The 17790-nt window shown below is 35.1% G+C and overlaps 1 protein-coding gene across 1 annotated transcript; it reads left to right on the forward strand.

Moving 5' to 3' along the window:
* The first annotated feature begins 1410 nt into the window (after positions 1-1410).
* On the forward strand, positions 1411-17587 carry LOC101890558 (protein hugin). The gene is made up of 3 exons (XM_005190152.4): positions 1411-2067; positions 16392-16710; positions 16895-17587. The coding sequence occupies exons 1-3, from the start codon at positions 1984-1986 to the stop codon at positions 17167-17169; spliced, it is 678 nt and encodes a 225-aa protein (XP_005190209.2). The 5' UTR covers positions 1411-1983; the 3' UTR covers positions 17170-17587.
* The last annotated feature ends 203 nt before the right edge of the window (positions 17588-17790 follow it).

Raw genomic sequence — 17790 nt, forward strand, 5'->3', positions numbered from 1 at the left:
CTGTTTGTAACTCCTCGAAATACTCATGTCAGACCCAACAAAGTATATATATTCTTGATCAGCGTAAAATTCTAAGTCGATTTAGCGATGTCCATCTGTCTGTCTGCCTGTCCGTCTGTCTGTTGTAATCACGCTATCTTTCGAATGAATTGAGATAGACTGATAAAATTTTGCACACATGTTTATTTTTCCAATAGGCAGGTTAAGTTCGTGATTGGACCAAGTAGGTCCACGTTTTCATATAGCCCCTACATAACGGAACCTCCCGATATTCGGTATTTTGATGATTTTAGCGACATTATTCGCTGGAATTGTTTCAAATTTGGTATTTGAAAATCGAAATGGATACTACACTCTAAGACAGAAAATTGTTTGTGCAGGTCCACGTCTTCGTATAGCCCCCATATAACGGAACCTCCCAATATTCGGTATTTTCATGATTTTAGCGCCATTATTCACCAGAATTGTTTCAAATTACGTATTCAGAGTTGGTTATAGGAACTACAGTCTCTGACAGAAAATTGTCTATGCATGTACAGGTCTTCGTATAGGCTCCATATATCAGTACATCCCTATATTCAGTATTTTGACGATTTTAAGTACAATACCCACCGAAATTGTTTTAAATGTGGTATTTGAAGTTCTTAATGGATGCTACAGCCTGTGACAGATAATTGTCTATGCAGGTCCAGGTCTTCGCAAAGCTCCGATATAACGGTACCTCCCTATATACGATATTTTGATGATTTTAGCTTCATTATTCACCACTTATTTCAGGTTTCGAATTTGAATAGGGTATTGGCTTATGACAAACAATGCCTATGTAGGCCCGCGTCGTATAAACCCCAATATAACGGCTATATTTGGTATTTTAAAAATTTTAACAGAATGTTTTAAGGATTTTATTTTTTGAAAATTTCCAAATTCTTTCCAAATGGTGGAGGGTATTCAAGGTTCGGTCCGGCCGACTTTTAACTTGTTTGCTTTCATTCAATAAAATTAAAAAGAAAAATTGTTAAAGTTATGGCGTTTGACTTTGTTGCAGTTTTTTTTTATCTCAACCTGTATTATAATTATTGTTACCCTTAAAGTGTTTCCCAAATTATCGACCTTTCCTGAATCCTCGAATGACCCTCTAACAATTTTAAAATCGCATTTAAGCCATATCACATCACATATGCTAACAATCACTTAAAAACAATTGATTTATTCTAATAAATTAATTCGAGTGACAAATGGAATTTACACTGACGAAACATAACAAATTAGCAAGTGTCAATCGGCACCGTGGGATATCACTCACCCATTGATCTAGTTTTTTCCATCTATTCCAGTAAACAGGATAACAATTCCGACTATAAATATTCAATTCAGCCCGAGATTTGTTATCAGTTGTTTCAAAGCCTTTAACCGGTTAACAAAAAAGTATAAAAAATAAATAACATTTTTAAAAACTATTTCACAAAAGTGTAACAAGTCAACGGGTGAAAAAAAAAAATCAAGAACTCTTCGGCATTGTTGAGAAATAATTTTTGTAAAAAGTTCGAATAAATAACAAGCAAAATTCTTGAGCCAAAGAATAACTGAAAACGAAACACTTGGAATTCCACAAAAAAAAAAAAGCATAAGAAAGAAACACAAAGTGTAGTACCCCATCAGCAACTTGAAGCACTGTCACACAGACGGACAGACAAACACAAACAACAGAGCTTTTTAATAGCCTATATCTGCTGTTAGTCTAGTTCTGCTGCTGTTGTTGTTGTTGTTGTTGCGGTGGTAGTGGTCAAGAGAAAGCAGCCGTTTGCTTTCTTTTTGTTTTCTTTTCGAGTGCAAATCAAGAGGACATCTTCACAGACCAAAACAAGCAGAACTTAAAAACAAAAAAAAAAAAAAAGTTTTCGTTCTTTTTTGCTGCAAAGGACCTTAACCGTTGCTGGTACTGGTGCAGTTGTTTCAACAACAACAAAAAAGAGAAAAGTAATAATGACCGGTTTAAGTTGTTTAACTTTTGTGGTCGTTGCTTTTTGCTGCTACGCCCTGAGCAGTTCGAAACCAACACGAAATGAGGTAAGTTTTCAATGGCCGAGGTTTATTTGCCAAGTCGACGATGTTGGCAATTGGCAAAAGAAATTGTGTGACGAGAGAACAAAACAAGCATTTAGCGTGACGAAAATACCTGAAATCAAATCTGATTTAGAGTGGTTTGCAGTAGGTTTTGAGTTTTCTGGGTGGGATAATGGGATAAATGAAAGAGGAAATTTGCTTAGAAATTATTTAGGTTGTAAACTCATTTTAAGGATGATGTCAATTTTCAGATTAGTAATTATTTCATTACCATATTTTAGCCGGTAAATTTTTATAAGCTATCAGACTCCAGATTTTTATACCCTCCACCATAGTATGGAGGGTATATAAAGTTTGTCATTCCGTTTGAAACACCTCGAAATATACCCCGAAAAACCCCACAAAGTATATTTATTCTTGATCTGCATAAAATTCTATATCGATGTAGCGATGACCGTCCGTCTGTCCGTCTGTAGAAATTACTCCCGATATTCACCGAAATTGTTTCAAATTTGGCATTTGAAGATCGTAATGGATACTACAGCCTAAGACAGAAAATTGTCTATGCAGATCCAGGTCTTCGTATAGGCCCCTCCCTATATTTGGTGTTTTGACGATTTTAGGTACAAAACTAACAGAAATTGTTTGATATGTCGTATTTGAAGTTCATAATTGATACTACAGCCTAAGACAGAAAAGTGTCTGTGCAGGCCCACGCCTTCGTATAGCCCCTATATAACGGTACCTCTCTATATTCTGTATTTTGATGATTTTAGCTATATTATTCAAGTCTCGCATTTGAATATTGTAATGGCTTATGACAAAAGTTTCTATGCAGGTCGTAGTATAGAACCTAATATAAAGGCAACATTCGGTATTTTTAAGATTTTAACAGAATTTTTAACGAATTTTATTTTTTTGAAAATTGCCAAAATCGTTCCAAATGGTGGAGGGTATTCAATGTTCGTCCCGGCATCTTTTTTTTTGTTTTATATACTGAATATTTTATTAGGAGATCCTTGAAAGAAAATTAAATTATCCTACAACCTACAAATTCGTAAAAAAACTTAAAAATATATATAATTTATCAGGTAATGCTTTAAAATGATTTTTGTCCATAAAAGCCTACTTAAATATAAAAATTATTTATTTAAAATTTTCACGGTTTTTTCGCAAGCCGCCACGATTGCTGACCACTCCTAACTCCTAAGAAAATATTTTCAAAAAATGCCATATTCTTGGCCATTAAAATTATTGATGTTGTGGTCACGAAGCTCTCAATAAATTTTGCAATTTTTTGCAAAGATAGCCCTTAAATACGTTTTCAAAAAATGTGACAAAGATTTTTTAACAAGAAACCCTGGAGTTATACAGGGTAAGATGAAAAACTGCAACAAAGTCAAACGCCATAATTTTTACATTTTTTTTTATTAATTGAATGAAAGCAAAAATGTCGAAAATAGCATCAAATTTTAGAGTAAGTTTAGATTTGTTCGCATTGGTCACCTTTGGCACAAATGATGGCCTTCAAACGGCCAATGGAACCGTCACACGCTGCCCAAATGTTGCTCCGCGGTATTTTGGCCCATTCCCGGCGAAGCGCTTACTTGAGGTGATCGACATTTTGGTATTTTTTAGTGCCAACCTTGCTTCCCAAAATACTCCAGACACAATAGTCCAACGGATTGGTATCTGGAGATTTTGGTCCCCATTGTGCGCTGGAAATGAAGCGAGGAACTTCATTTAGTAACCATTCTTGGGTGTCGCGTGCTGAGTGCGATGGAGCTGTTGATGGAGTCCTGTTTGAATGTACAAGGTCTGCGGCACATTTTCAGTTGAACTCTTTGGCAAGTAAGCACGGCCATTTTGTTTGTTTACAAACTGCTGGACAACGAATGTTTTCTCATCGGAGAAAACAAATTCGGCAGTACACCACTTTAGCGGCCAAGCTAAAGAATAGCTCTTTCGAGTCTATTTGCTTTCTGCTGCGGTGTAAGTTCTTGCACTTTTTAAAATTTCAATGGCTTTACCCTGAACTCATTTTTCAATATTTGCCGAATGGAATATTGCGATATGTTCAGCTCAGGAGCCATTTTTCGGCCACCGCGACGCTGGTTTCGATCAAGTCGCTTCTTTACTTTTCAAACCATTTCTGCTGATGTTGCTGTTTCCTTCCGTCCACTTCCGAATTCCTTGACGTCGGGCTACGCTACCAGTATCACGGTAAAGAGCGATGGTACGAGACACAAAAGATTTATTCACATTTGAATGCTGGAGTGCTCTAACGATAGCCACTTGTGGGTTTCCAGCCAAAAATACAACAAATAAAATTTTTTCTGGAAAATTCTCACCGAAATGCTTTTGAACGCGTGTAAACAATGTAATGAGCTGTGACATTTTATGGGTCACACACATTAAATGCACTTCAAAATAACGTTATTTGGTGCTAGACAGCTAAATTTTATAGACATCGCTTCAAATTTGAATATAGGTTCCAAAAGGGTATTATCAGCACCAATGGGATGTATATTAGAGAAAATCACAAATGCTTCCGCCAAATTTAGCGAAAATCGATTCAGAGTGTGATATGCCTAAGGTATAATCGTTCCTTTCCGTTTCAAATTATAACTGCCCTAAAGGGTATCATAAAGTCGGCCCTTTCCGAATTTTTACCTTCCTTTTCTGGGTTTCATTTGAATCAGCTGCAGTTTAAGATGTCGCGTTTACAATGGGTCCTTTTTATTTATGGCAAAATTTCAAAAAACCCCAGCCATTTTGTATAATTTCTTATGACCGACAAATGAACAGTATTTAGACATGAACTATATTTAGACAGTTTTTTTGGAAAAGCTCATATTTTGTGCGTTTCCCTCAATATAGTACCACATATTTATTTTTTGATATTTTGAAAGCTTAAGTGGAGATTTTTAACCGAATTGAATGTAATTTGGTTCTACAAAAAAAATTCAAGTGTAGCTCACATTTAGACGCAAGAACAAAATAGCTGTTCTGACCCAGGTAAATACTTTTTTGTGGTTCCTGCTGAAAAAGGCTTTTGTCCATATTAAGGTTTTGGATTTTTATATCCTCCACCATAGTATGGAGGGTATATTAAGTTAGTCATCCCGTTTTCAATACCTCGAAATATACCCCGAAAGACCCCACAAAGTATATTTATTCTTGATCTGCATAAAATTCTATATCGATGTAGCGATGACCGTCCGTCTGTCCGTCTGTAGAAATTACTCCCGATATTCACCGAAATTGTTTCAAATTTGGTATTTGAAGTTCGTAATGGATACTACAGCCTAAGACAGAAAAGTGTCGTGCAGGTACACGTCTTCGTATAACCACCACATAACGGTACCTCCCTATATTTAGTATTTGGATGATTTTAGCTATATTATTCAAGTCTCGCATTTGAATATTGTAATGGCTTATGACAAAAGTTTTCTATGCAGGTCGTAGTATAGAACCTAATATAAAGGCAACATTCGGTATTTTTAAAATTTTAACAGAATTTTTAACGGATTTTATTTTTTTGAAAATTGCCAAAATCGTTCCAAATGGTGGAGGGTATTCAATGTTCGTCCCGGCATCTTTTTTTGTTTTATATACTGAATATTTTATTAGGAGATCCTTGAAAGAAAATTAAATTATCCTACAACCTACAAATTCGTAAAAAAACTTAAAAATATATATAATTTATCAGGTAATGCTTTAAAATGATTTTTGTCCAGAAAAGCCTACTTAAAATATAAAAATTATTCATTTAAAATTTTCACGGTTTTTTCACAAGCCGCCACGATTGCTGACCACTCCTAACTCCTTTTCAAAAAATGCCATTTTCTTGGCCAATAAAATTATTGATGTTGTGGTCACGAAGCTCTCAATAAATTTTGCAATTTTTGAAAAGATAGCCCTTAAATACGTTTTCAAAAAATGTGACAAAGATTTTTTAACAAAAAACCCTGAAGTTATACAGGTTGAGATGTAAAACTGCAACAAAGTCATTTTTTTTTTAAATTTATTGAATGAAAGCAAAAAATCTCGGAAATAGCATCAAATTTTATAATACGTTTAGATTTGTTCGAATTGGTCATCTGCGGCATGAATTGTGACCTTCAAACGACCAATGAAGGCCTCACACGCTACCCGAATGTTGCTCTGCGGTAATTTGGCCCATTCCCGGCGAAGAGCTTGCTTGAGATGATCAACACTTTGGTATTTTTTAGTGCTAACCTTGCTTTCCAAAATGCTCCAGACACAATAGTCTAACGGATTGGTACACGGAGATTTTCGTGGCCATTGTGCGCTGGAAATGAAGCGAGGAACCTCATTTTGTAACCATTCTTGGGTGGCCGTGCTGAGTGCGATGGTGCTGTTGATGGAGTCCTGTTTGAATGTCTAAGGTCTGCGGCTAAAAATGTTTGCGTGTCCAATGCTTTAATACATTCTCCAGAATATTTTTGCGATAATATTCGGCATTTATTGTGATGCCACGGTCGATTAATACGAGCGGAGAGCGACCATCGGCTGTTATGGCCGCCCACACCATCACCATGGCCGGCGCTTGAGTTCTGGTGGCCAACCGAAGGTGCACATTTTCATCTGACCTCTTTGGCAAGTAAACACGATCATTCTATTTTTTTAAACTGTTGGACAACAAATGTTTTCTCATCGAAGAAAACCGATTTCGTCAGTTCAACACTTTCGGCCAAGCGAAGCAACTCTTTAACTCTTTTGAGTCTATTTTCTTTCTGTTGCGGTGTAAGTTCTGCACTTTTTGGAATTTCAGTGCCTTTACCCCGATCTCATTTTTCAATATTTGCCCAATGGAATATTGCGATATGTTCGATATGTGCTCACGAGCCATTTTTGGTTGCTGCGACGCGGGTTTCGCTTCTTAAGTTTTCGAAACATTTCTGCTGATGTTTCTTCCGTCCATTTCCTTGACGTCGGGCTACGCTACCAAAAGATTTATTCACAGTTAAATGCTGGAGTGCTCTAAATATAGCCACTTTTGGTTTCCAGCCCAATATAAAGAAATCACACTATCACGTTTGAAGTCCATCACGAATAACTTTTTTTCTGGAAAATTCTCCCCAAAATGCTTTTAAACGCTTTTAAAAAATATAATGAGCTGTCACTGGAATAATTTTAACAGCTGTCGGACGAATGGCTTAGAAATGACAGCAGTCTGAACTTGGTTGCAGTTTTTCTATCTCATCCTGTATTTTAACCTGCGTTCTAATTACTCAAACTTTTAACCCTTTATAGGGGGACAAAAGTCTGATATGAACATTTTCAGTGACAATTACCTCTGTAGACAAATGTCTGAGGATAAAAAATTATACTGTTCTTGACCGTTTAATCCTCTAAAAATGGAAGATATTTGGTCTGGAAGTCCTTGTAAAAATATTTGCCAGCTCTTAAGAATAATTCGATTTTATAAATCAATAAATTGGTCTCAAAAATCATCTTGTCAGGAGACTCTGGAAAACGGTCTGTTTGTCATTTTTTGAGGAGGTCCCAGAAAAATGTCATTGAAATCACGATATTTCTTAGAGAGGGATCTGAAGAATTTGCCGTTCAATATTTACGATTTTTGCTAGAAGGTACTTAAAAATTTTAAAACATTTAATTTTTTTTTACTGACAAGATCCGGTGTGAGGATGATAGATATTGGGCCACCCCTTCTGGTATCTCCCCCACAAAATAATGGGTATGTCTTAATATTTTTCTCAACAAGAGATCTACTGAAAATATGAAATTTATCGGCCAACACCTTCTGGTTCTTCCCCCACAATAGTTCAACATTTGCAATATTCATATAAAATTGGCAATAAATGTTTTATTTTCTATAAATTTAGCACATTTCTTTAAATCTGTCCAGTAAAATTTACTTTTAAAACAGGAATAACCACCTATATAATGGCATATGCTTTTTTTTGTGTCGGCCATACTTTTAATTTCAATTAGCTGCAGTTTAACATGTCGAGTTTACAATGGATCAAATTTATTTATTTATTTATAAAAATTTCCAAAAAAATCCATTCCTTTGGCATTATTTCCTATGACCGACATAGTAAGGAGGAGAGGTGGATGGCTCCGAACACGAAATTGACTTTGTTTAGATATTTTTTTTACTGAAATGCTCATATATTTGGCGTTTCCCTCAATATGGTACCACATATTCATTTTGAATATATTGAAAGCTTAAGTGACGATTTTTAACCGACATGTTTATTTCTCAATTAAGAAAAATCTCTCAGAAAATATTTAGATAATGCTGACCCATTTAAGCCAAATCAATTTAAATTTGGTGTTATATATTTCTTTATGTAATCCATAGTATTATTTTTCCATAGTATCTCCAGCATTTTCCACTCCCCACCTATCTTTTCAGCTGTCTGTTTGCCCCCGCTTAAATCCGAAACTATTGCCACGCAGTAAAAAAACTTATAAAAATTGCAACAGCAATCATTGCTAAGCGCTCCATAACTTTGATTTTTCTTGTCAAAATCTTTCAAGAGAAAAAGAAGAAGGAGAAAGAAAAAGTACTTGAAAGCTCTCATGCGTAGCACAACTGTCACACACTCAGTCAGTCACTCACTCACAGCTGTCAAATCGTAACAAGCAACTTGTTCTGGAGCAAAAAAAAAAAAAAGAAAACTTTCCACCGATGGCATTGTTTTAAATTGCAAGTTTTAGTTGCACTTGTTTCATTCACGTACAATTTACTTTCACTGGCTGTAGTTTTTTTGCTTTGCTTTAGTTTTCAAAGTAAAGTTTTGTAGATTGAGGGGGATTTTATGGTGGTGATGGCGAGACCTTGGGGTGGATGTTTTCCCAAATATTGTTGTTGTTACGGCCGCGGAGGACAAAAATAACAAATCGGATGAACAATATATATGTGAGCTATAGCTATATCTGAACCGATTTCGATCCAAATACTTATTTTCAGGCCTATGTGTAAAATTCCATAATTTTCGGGCTGATATTACACGTTTGGTGCGCAATAAACGGCAAATCTGACGAAGAAATATATGGGAGCTATATCCAAATTTTGACCGATTATCTCCAATTTCAATAGGGTTCGTCCTTGGACCAAACAAATGATTTGTGCAAAATTCCATCAGGATAGGGCAATAAATACGAACTGTACTTTGTTTACAAAAATACATGGACAGACGGACGGAAGGACGGACATGCATAAATCGACTCAGAATGTGATTCTATGCAGATCATCAAAAGGAACTATGGGTCTATCTTGTTTCTTTTTGCCTGTTACAAACAAATGCACAAAGACATAATACCCTGACGTGTGGTGTGGGGTATAAAAATGAGAGTAATTGACTGACCGACTGACTTAACGATTCATCAACGCCCAGATAAAACGGCTAAAGCTAGAGTCTTGAAATTTTGAGTGAGGGTCACTCTTGGTCCGAAGGGGTCGAGAAGCACTAAATAGTACTATGCATTTAGAAAAGTTGGGTATTGGGTGAACAGATAGTGCTTGAAATCTGAAATTTCATATTAGGGTCGCTGTTCATGTATGGGCTTGTCATATGGATGTGGTTTCGGAAATGTGTACTAGAATTGTACAAAATGCAAAATGTAATGTGTAGGAATAGAGTCGGAATCCCGAAATTTGATATTGAGGTCTCTGTTTATATTTGGAATTGAGATTTAGAGGTGGTTTTGGAAATGTGCTGCAATTGAACGAAAAGTACTTAATAGTACTAAATTGGTTATTGGGTGAAGGAATAGAGCTGGAATCCCGAAATTTGATGTGACAGCCTCTCTTGGTATCATGAATTGAGATATAGATGTAGTTTTGGTAATGTGTACTATATTTCTACAAAAAGTAGTAAATGATACTAAATTTGGTATTGGGTGAAGGAATAGAGCTGTAATACCGAACTTTGATATCGAAGTCTTTGCAGATATCTGGAATGGAGCTACGGAAGTGGTTTTGGAAATGTGTACTATATTTATACTAAATGGTACTAATTTTGGTATTCGATGTGGGTATAACTCTGTAATTTAAAAATTTGATATTGAGGGATCTATAAGTATATGGAAAATACTATAATTGTACGAAAAGTACTTAATAGTACTAAATTGGATATTGGGTAAAGGAATAGAGCGGGAATCCTGAAATTTAATACAGATGTCTCTCTTGGTATTAGGATTTATATATGCAGTTAGTTTTGGAAATTATTACTATATTTGTACGAAAAGTACTAAATAGTACTAAGTTTGGTATTGAGCAAAATGATAGAGCTGAAATCCTGAAATTTTGTATTGAGGGCTCTATAGGTATCTAGAATAGAGATGTGGAGGTAGATTTGGAAATATGTACTATAATTGCACGAAAAGTACTTAATAGTACTAAATTTCGTATTGATAGAATTTATAGAGCTGGGGTCCCGACATATAATATTGAGGTCTCTGTAGGTATCTGGAGTTAAGATATGGGGGTGGTTTTGGAAATGCTTACTATAATTGTACGAAAAGAACTAAATGGTACTATTTTAGGCACTGGAAGAAGAAATACTCTCTTGGTATCTGGAATTGAGATATGGCGGTATATTTGGAAATGTGTACCAAAAGTACATTATAGTACTAAATTTGGTATTGGGTAAAGGAATAGAGCGGGAATCCTGAAATTTGATACAGATGTCTCTCTTGGTATTAGGATTGATATATGGAGTTAGTTTTGGAAATGATTATTATATTTGTACGAAAAGTGCTAAAATCCTGAAATTTTGTATTGAGGGTTTTATAGGTGTCTGGAATAGAGATGTGGAGGTAGATTTGGAAATATGTACTATAATTGTACGAAAAGTACTAAATGGTACTATTTTAGGCACTGGAAGAAGAAATACAGCAGGTATCCCGAAATTTTGTGTAGATGTCTCCCTTGGTATCAGGAATTGAGATATGGAGGTATATTTGGAAATGTGTTCGAAAAGTACTAAATTTGGTCTGGGTTAAAGGGATAGAACTGGAATTCCGAAATTTGATATAGATGTCACCGTTGGTGTCTGTGGTTGAGAGAAGGATATGGTACTTAGTTTGCCGTTAAGTGAATAGATAGAGCTTGAATTCTAAAATTTTTTTATTCAGGTCACAGTTGGCAATGGTTTTATTAATATCCTCCTCAGTAAACTTCAAAATGAATGATTTGAAGACTTTTTGATGTTAACGGTAAACATTTCCCTATTATTCTTTCCGGAAATGGAAAAACTTGAAAGTCTGAAAATTTATTTCGATTGATTAATAAATTTGGCCAAACTGAATAAATTGTACTTTTTGAGCACTAAATAGGCCTAATCATTACATAATATACCCTTGAACATGACGGGAGGGACAAGTAGAATTTTTTTCATATCTATAAATTTTACTTCTGGGTAGATAAAACAAGTCAACTCTTCCATTAAATGTAAACACCTGTCTACTTCCGTATTTAAATCTTCAAATTCCATCTCAACCCCATTATCCGATTTCCATTTGTAAAAGGACAGATATGTTTAGAGAATTTACACCTAAGCCAGGTGTTGCCCTTGCTGGTGATAGACACGCAAACTCTTTCACACACACACAAACACACTTTGCATTAATGTTTTGGGAGTTAAGGCAATGGAAACTTTTTCAATGTTGAATAGAGAATAGAGAGAAAGAGACTGAGAAAGAAAAAACAAAAACAACCCCATCAGGACAACAATTGGAACAATTATGTTTTATTGTGAGCTGTCGTAAAGTTTTGTTGTTTTGCTGATTTTTTCTTATCCTCTCCCATCTTCATACCGACCCTCTCGGCCCCTACAGTGGCAACTAAACCCTTCCGTAGTTAGTTGTTAACAAAAATGTGTCCCTGACAATCGCAAGGACATTGAAATCATCCAGGGATTTCCACACAAGTTCAAATGTTAATTGATTTGGAATTTTTGCGGAAAAAGTTTTTCACTTTAACGTAATTTATTGAGACAATTTCAGTTGATTAGAGGGTGATGATGACGATGATGATGTGACATGTCGACGAAGATGGCAAATTGTGGGAATTTGAAGAGCTCAGTCTTCAGCTTAAAAGGATTGAAGATGAAACGAATATGCGTATTTATGTTTCCGGGAAAACGTATGTGTGTAGATATGTAAATGTGCTTGTCATGAGATGTTTCTCATGAGATATTGCGTCGCGAAACATGAGCTTAGCGAGCAAGTTATAAAATTTCAAGTGTTTATTGTTTAATTCTTTGGTTTACTTAAATTTATAATCCGATTCTTAGAATTTCATCGATGTCATCGTGTGTTTAATTATTTGAGAATCTGAAAATAAGAGGAAATATCTTAAATTAAATTTGTTTAAATGTAACAAATATATGAGGTTTAGAATTTGTAGTTCATATTTTGAATAAATTCGGAATATTGTTGCTAGAAAGAAACCAGTAAAAGTCGGGCTGGGCGACTATATGATACCCTACACTTCTATGCGTATTTAGTAGAGCTCAGGTAACAAAAAAAAAATTAGTTTACTGCGATAAGGATTATATTAAAACAGTAAAGAAAGTCTTAAAGTCGGGAGGGGACGACTCTATGATACCCTACACCATTTTGCATATCTAGTAGAGCTTCACATAACAATTAAAAGTTTTATGGGAGAATTAAATCATACCTTCTATGATTATAATTATAATTTAAAGTTCAAAGGACTAAATATGACGAGACATTTGTATCTTTTCAATTCGGGCTTGTATTGTCCATTTGATGCCCTAAATATTGACCAATTTTAATAGCATTCGACCTTGGGCCAAAAAAATGATTTGCGCAAATTTTCATTTTGATCGGGCAATAAATGCGACCTGTACTTTGTTTTCAAAAAATACATGGACAGACAGACGGACGGACATGCATAAATCGACTCAGAATGTGATTCTATGCAGATCTTAAACTATTGGTCTATCTCGTTTCCTTTGACCTGTTGGAAGCTTTATCCAAATCTAATTAGGTCTCGATAAAATTTGACAGAGGTATATTTAGAAGGGATCTGATATCTGGTACCAACTGTCATTGATGTGAAGTGCACATTACGAATGTGATGGACTTAAAACTTCAAATCAGATGAAACATATATATGGTGCTATAGCTATATCTCAGCCGATTTCCATAATTCCGAATTTGTTTTACTTGCTTCTAGACCGAATTCGGTGGGATGGACCAAAATACAGGTCATGTGCACAATTAATCCGAAATTGGTTGAAGGTATATATGGTAGCTATATCCAAATTTGAACCGATTCTCACAAATTTCAATAGCTTTCGGCCTTGGGCCAAACAAATATTGTTATAAAAGATAATAAATACGACCTGAATGTTGTTCACAAAAACATGTACAGATGGACAGACATGCATAAACCGACTCGGAAAGTGAATCTATGAAGATCCTCAAAAGTAACTATGGGTCTATTTCGCACCCTTCTCCATGTTACAAACAAATTCACAAAGAAATAACACTCTTACCACTTCGAAGTTATTTCTAAAGACTACTTTTCGAGTTATCTTATTTCCAACATATACAATAATTATACCCTCAGCCATATGGCTACAGAGGGTATATATCATTTGATAGGTCAAAACGTCGAAATAACGGTTTTAGACCCTGGGTCTCTTTGGACCAAATCCGTTTCAGAACATTTGGAGTTGATCTAGCGATGTCCGTCCGCCCGTCAGTCTGTCTGGCTGGATAGTGCACACGATTACTCTCGAAGGGAGTATCCGTTTTGGTCCAAACTGGGTACATCGTAATATTTTTGTCAAACTTAGATCCAGTTCGGAGATAGACAGTATCGGTCCACACCTTCTGGTACCTCCCCCACAAAAAGTCGAAATTTTCAAAAAATATATTTTTTGCACAGAGAGTGAAAGGATAATCCGATTTTGCTCGAACTTTGCGAAACCTCATATTTTCGTCAGTGCTAGGTCATATGCGAAAATGGACATTATCGGTCCACTCCATAATTAAAGCTCTTATAAAATTTGATGTAAGAATCCGATAGTCTTCAAATTCCACACAACCCAATAATTTTACTAGCCTAAGGTCTGGTTCAAAAACGGAATGTATCGGTCTACTCCTTGTGGTACCTCCCCTACAAAAGGTCGAAATTTTCAAAAAATATTTTTTGCAAATTCTCATATTTTCATCAGTGCGAAAATGGACAATATCGGTCCACTCCATCAAGTACCTCCCCCAAAGGGTCAAAATTTTGAATAATTACAACTCTTATAAAATGTGATGTAAGAGTCCGATTGTCTTCAAATTTCACATATCACAATATTTTTATTAACCCAAGGTCTGGTGTTAAGAGGCAATACATCGGTCCACTTCTCTCGGTACCTCCCCCAAAAAAGGTACAAATTTTCAAAAAATATATAAAAAATATATTTTTTGCACAGAAAGAGAAATGAATAGTCGATTTAGCGCTAACTTTGCAAATCCTAATATTTGCGTCAGTTTTAGGTCGGGTGCGAAAATGGACAGTATCGGTCCACTCCATCAAGTACCTCCCCCACAAAGGGTCAACATTTTGAATAATTATAACTCTTAAATAATGTAATGTAAGGATCCGAACGTCTTCAAAATTCACACATTTCAATATTTTTATAAGTCCAAGATCTGATGTTAACATGGAATGTATCGGTCCACTCCTTCTGGTACCTCCCCCACAAAGTGTCGAAATTTTGAATACCCATGAAGCTCATAAAACGCCACATTAAGATCCGATTCCATTTAGACTTGGCACATCTCAATATTTCTATCAACACAAGATCTGTTATAAAGGTGGTATAGATCGAACCATTTCTTCTGGTACCTTCCCCACACATAGGGTTCAAGATTTTGAAAAACAAAACGCTCAAATAAAGCGAAATAAGCATCCAAATCTCTTCAAATTTCACACATAAAAATATTTTTGCTAACACAAGATCTGTTATTAAATTGATATATATCTGCGAACCCCTTCTGGTACCTCACCTACAAAGGGTCATAATTTGCAATAATTTTATCTGTCATAACTATCGAAATAATTTAGCAATTCATTACTACTTGCTATGCTCAAATATTTCTCTCAATAAGATATCCTTTCTTGTAATTTAGCCCAATATTTCGCTCAATATTTTTTATTTGTAGCAGATGAAGTATAAAAACGCACATTTTAACATTTTCTAAAAATTATTACATATTTCATATAAAGTGAAGGAGTGAGTCACAATCCATACCAGGAACGTGGAATATTTATATCATATTTTTGGGTCTGATACAAAAGGGACAATATTGGCCCATTCCTTCGGAACCGGTTCCATAGAGGGTCAAACGTTTGAATAATTGTAACACTAGTCGACTATTTAATCGAACATAGGCTGAGGGTATATATCTGTCGGCAATACCGACTAATACTTTTTAACTTGTTTTATATATATATTAGATGAAGTATGAAAATGGAATACTTCGGTCGACTATACCTGGTACCTCACGCACATGTTAACATTTTCTAAAAATTATCACATGTATCATGTAAAGTGAACGAAGTTATCAACTTGTTATCGTATTTATTTAGGTCCGATACGAAATAGACAATATGGGCCCATTCCTTCAGAGCCCACTCCATAGAGGTCAACAGTTGGAATAATCATAAGTCAAAATATATTTAAAAAGTCGAACAATGGCTGGGTGTATTAGTCTGTCAGCAGATCCGATTGGAACTTTTAAACTTGTTTTTGATTACATTAGTAACACTCTTAAACTAGATGAGCCATTTGTATAATTGTGACTAAAGAAAATCCATGTTTTTTTTTATAAATATTCAAGAATTTCGATTTTTTTAAACAAATTAAGTTGTTTTAGATTTCATTTAGATTTCCTTGAGGAAAAAACAATTTATTTAAATGCCATAACAGCCTTGATGACATAGATGAAAACAACACTTTTTTAAGTTGCTCTGCTTTGCTGTCATTGTACCTGAAGAGCTTCCGTTACGTTTTTTATTCTGACGATATTAGAGTGTGTTCCATATCTGCCCGCAGTCAAGGATTACATGTTAAAACCCAAAGAGTATTTCTGTGCCAAATCTCAAGAACCCTTAAAATTTACTTTACATTTTTTGCTGTTGCTTTCGCTTTCGATTGGCAGATGTTAGAGTGTAGTTGAGATTTTTGCATGTTGTTGACATAGCCAAGTATCTGAAAGCCACCAACAGACATACAAACACACCACCATATGCTGCCTAAGCAGATAAACATGTTAATGCTTTTCAATCTCACTTTTAGATCTCCACGAAAAATCTTGAACATCCATCAGCAGCAGCGGCTGTGGCAGCAGCTCAACATGAGTCAGGACATGTCGAAACTGAAGTAAAACCCGAAATACGCCATAAACGTTCCCAGCTGGATATGGGTACGGCGGCAGCTGGCTTGTTTGGTGCAGCTGGCACCACCGGTGAATTAAAGGATTTCAATGAGTTTCTCGAGGAGTTAGGCGATAATGCCATTTTGCAATCGTCGTTGATGCCACAATCGCAGGAAGCCATCGATGTTGAGAATATGTCGCCATTGGTTTACTACATGCTGTTGCAGAAGATTAAACAATGTAAGGGAAGAGAGAGAGACATACTCGTACATACATACATACATATATACACACACATACATACATACACACATACACATTTATATATAAAATAGCCCATTTATTTTATTATTTTCATTTATTAAAAAAAAAATATGACATTTTCAATTGTTTCCCTTGTCGTTTCATTGTTCCCTGTTAATAGTGCAAAACAGTGAATGGCAAATGCCTACAAGACGCACCCCACGCCTGGGCCGCAGTATTGATTACCAACTGTTCGATGGAGCTGCCCCAATTACATCCCGCGGTGCTGCTGGCAATTCTGCCTTCTCGACTTCCCGAGATTATGATTCGAACAATGGCAATGGTTTGACCAACGATTATGGCGTGGCTATGGCCAGGCAATATCTGCCACATGTTATGAAAAAGTCGGTACAATTTAAACCACGTCTGGGCAAACGTACCCAAGTTTGTGATTAAATTCTGTCAACCACAGGACAAGCAAAAACAACAACATCTACTAGAAACGGAACTCAACTGACAGCAAGGATATTAAAATATATATGGGAAAATGGCAAAAAGGACGAAAAGGAAAAATAACCATGAATTCACCACCACTGGTTGGTACATGGCACTGACATCTTCCACATTTGGATACAAAGTTGTTAGTTGGAACTTTTTTATTTTATTTTTTTTTGTAATTAAAAGCAAAGCTAAAAAAACAAATTAAAAAAACTAAATAAATATGTAGATTGTTTATGATTTAGATAAGGAAAATAGCAAAATGTTATTCTGTGTTTTGTTTTAATTGTAATTCCAAAAAATATATAATTATTGTTGTAAGCCACATTTATTGAGAGGAACTACATTTTATTAACATTGTGAATTGTAACAAAAATAACACGTATACAAAGATACACACTTATATACATACTTATATAAATTTCTAAAATAAAGCAAATGTTCTCAGAAGTCTTTGAAGGTGGTTTGTCTTTATGAAGGGATTAATTATTATTATTATTATTATTATTATTATTATTATTATTATTATATTATTATTATTATTATTATTATTATTATTATTATTATTATTATTATATT

The sequence above is a fragment of the Musca domestica genome, unplaced genomic scaffold (genome assembly GCF_030504385.1).
Source record: "Musca domestica strain aabys unplaced genomic scaffold, Musca_domestica.polishedcontigs.V.1.1 1, whole genome shotgun sequence".
NCBI classification, from domain to species: domain Eukaryota; kingdom Metazoa; phylum Arthropoda; class Insecta; order Diptera; family Muscidae; genus Musca; species Musca domestica.

What these genes read in the sequence shown, in the direction of transcription:
- LOC101890558 (XM_005190152.4), top strand. Translation starts at nt 1,984, where the DNA reads ATGACCGGTTTAAGTTGTTTAACTTTTGTGGTCGTTGCTTTTTGCTGC. An exon ending in CGAAACCAACACGAAATGAG is followed by an intron (nt 2,068 to 16,391) that starts GTAAGTTTTCAA and finishes TCTCACTTTTAG; the next exon opens with ATCTCCACGAAAAATCTTGA. An exon ending in GTTGCAGAAGATTAAACAAT is followed by an intron (nt 16,711 to 16,894) that starts GTAAGGGAAGAG and finishes CCCTGTTAATAG; the next exon opens with TGCAAAACAGTGAATGGCAA.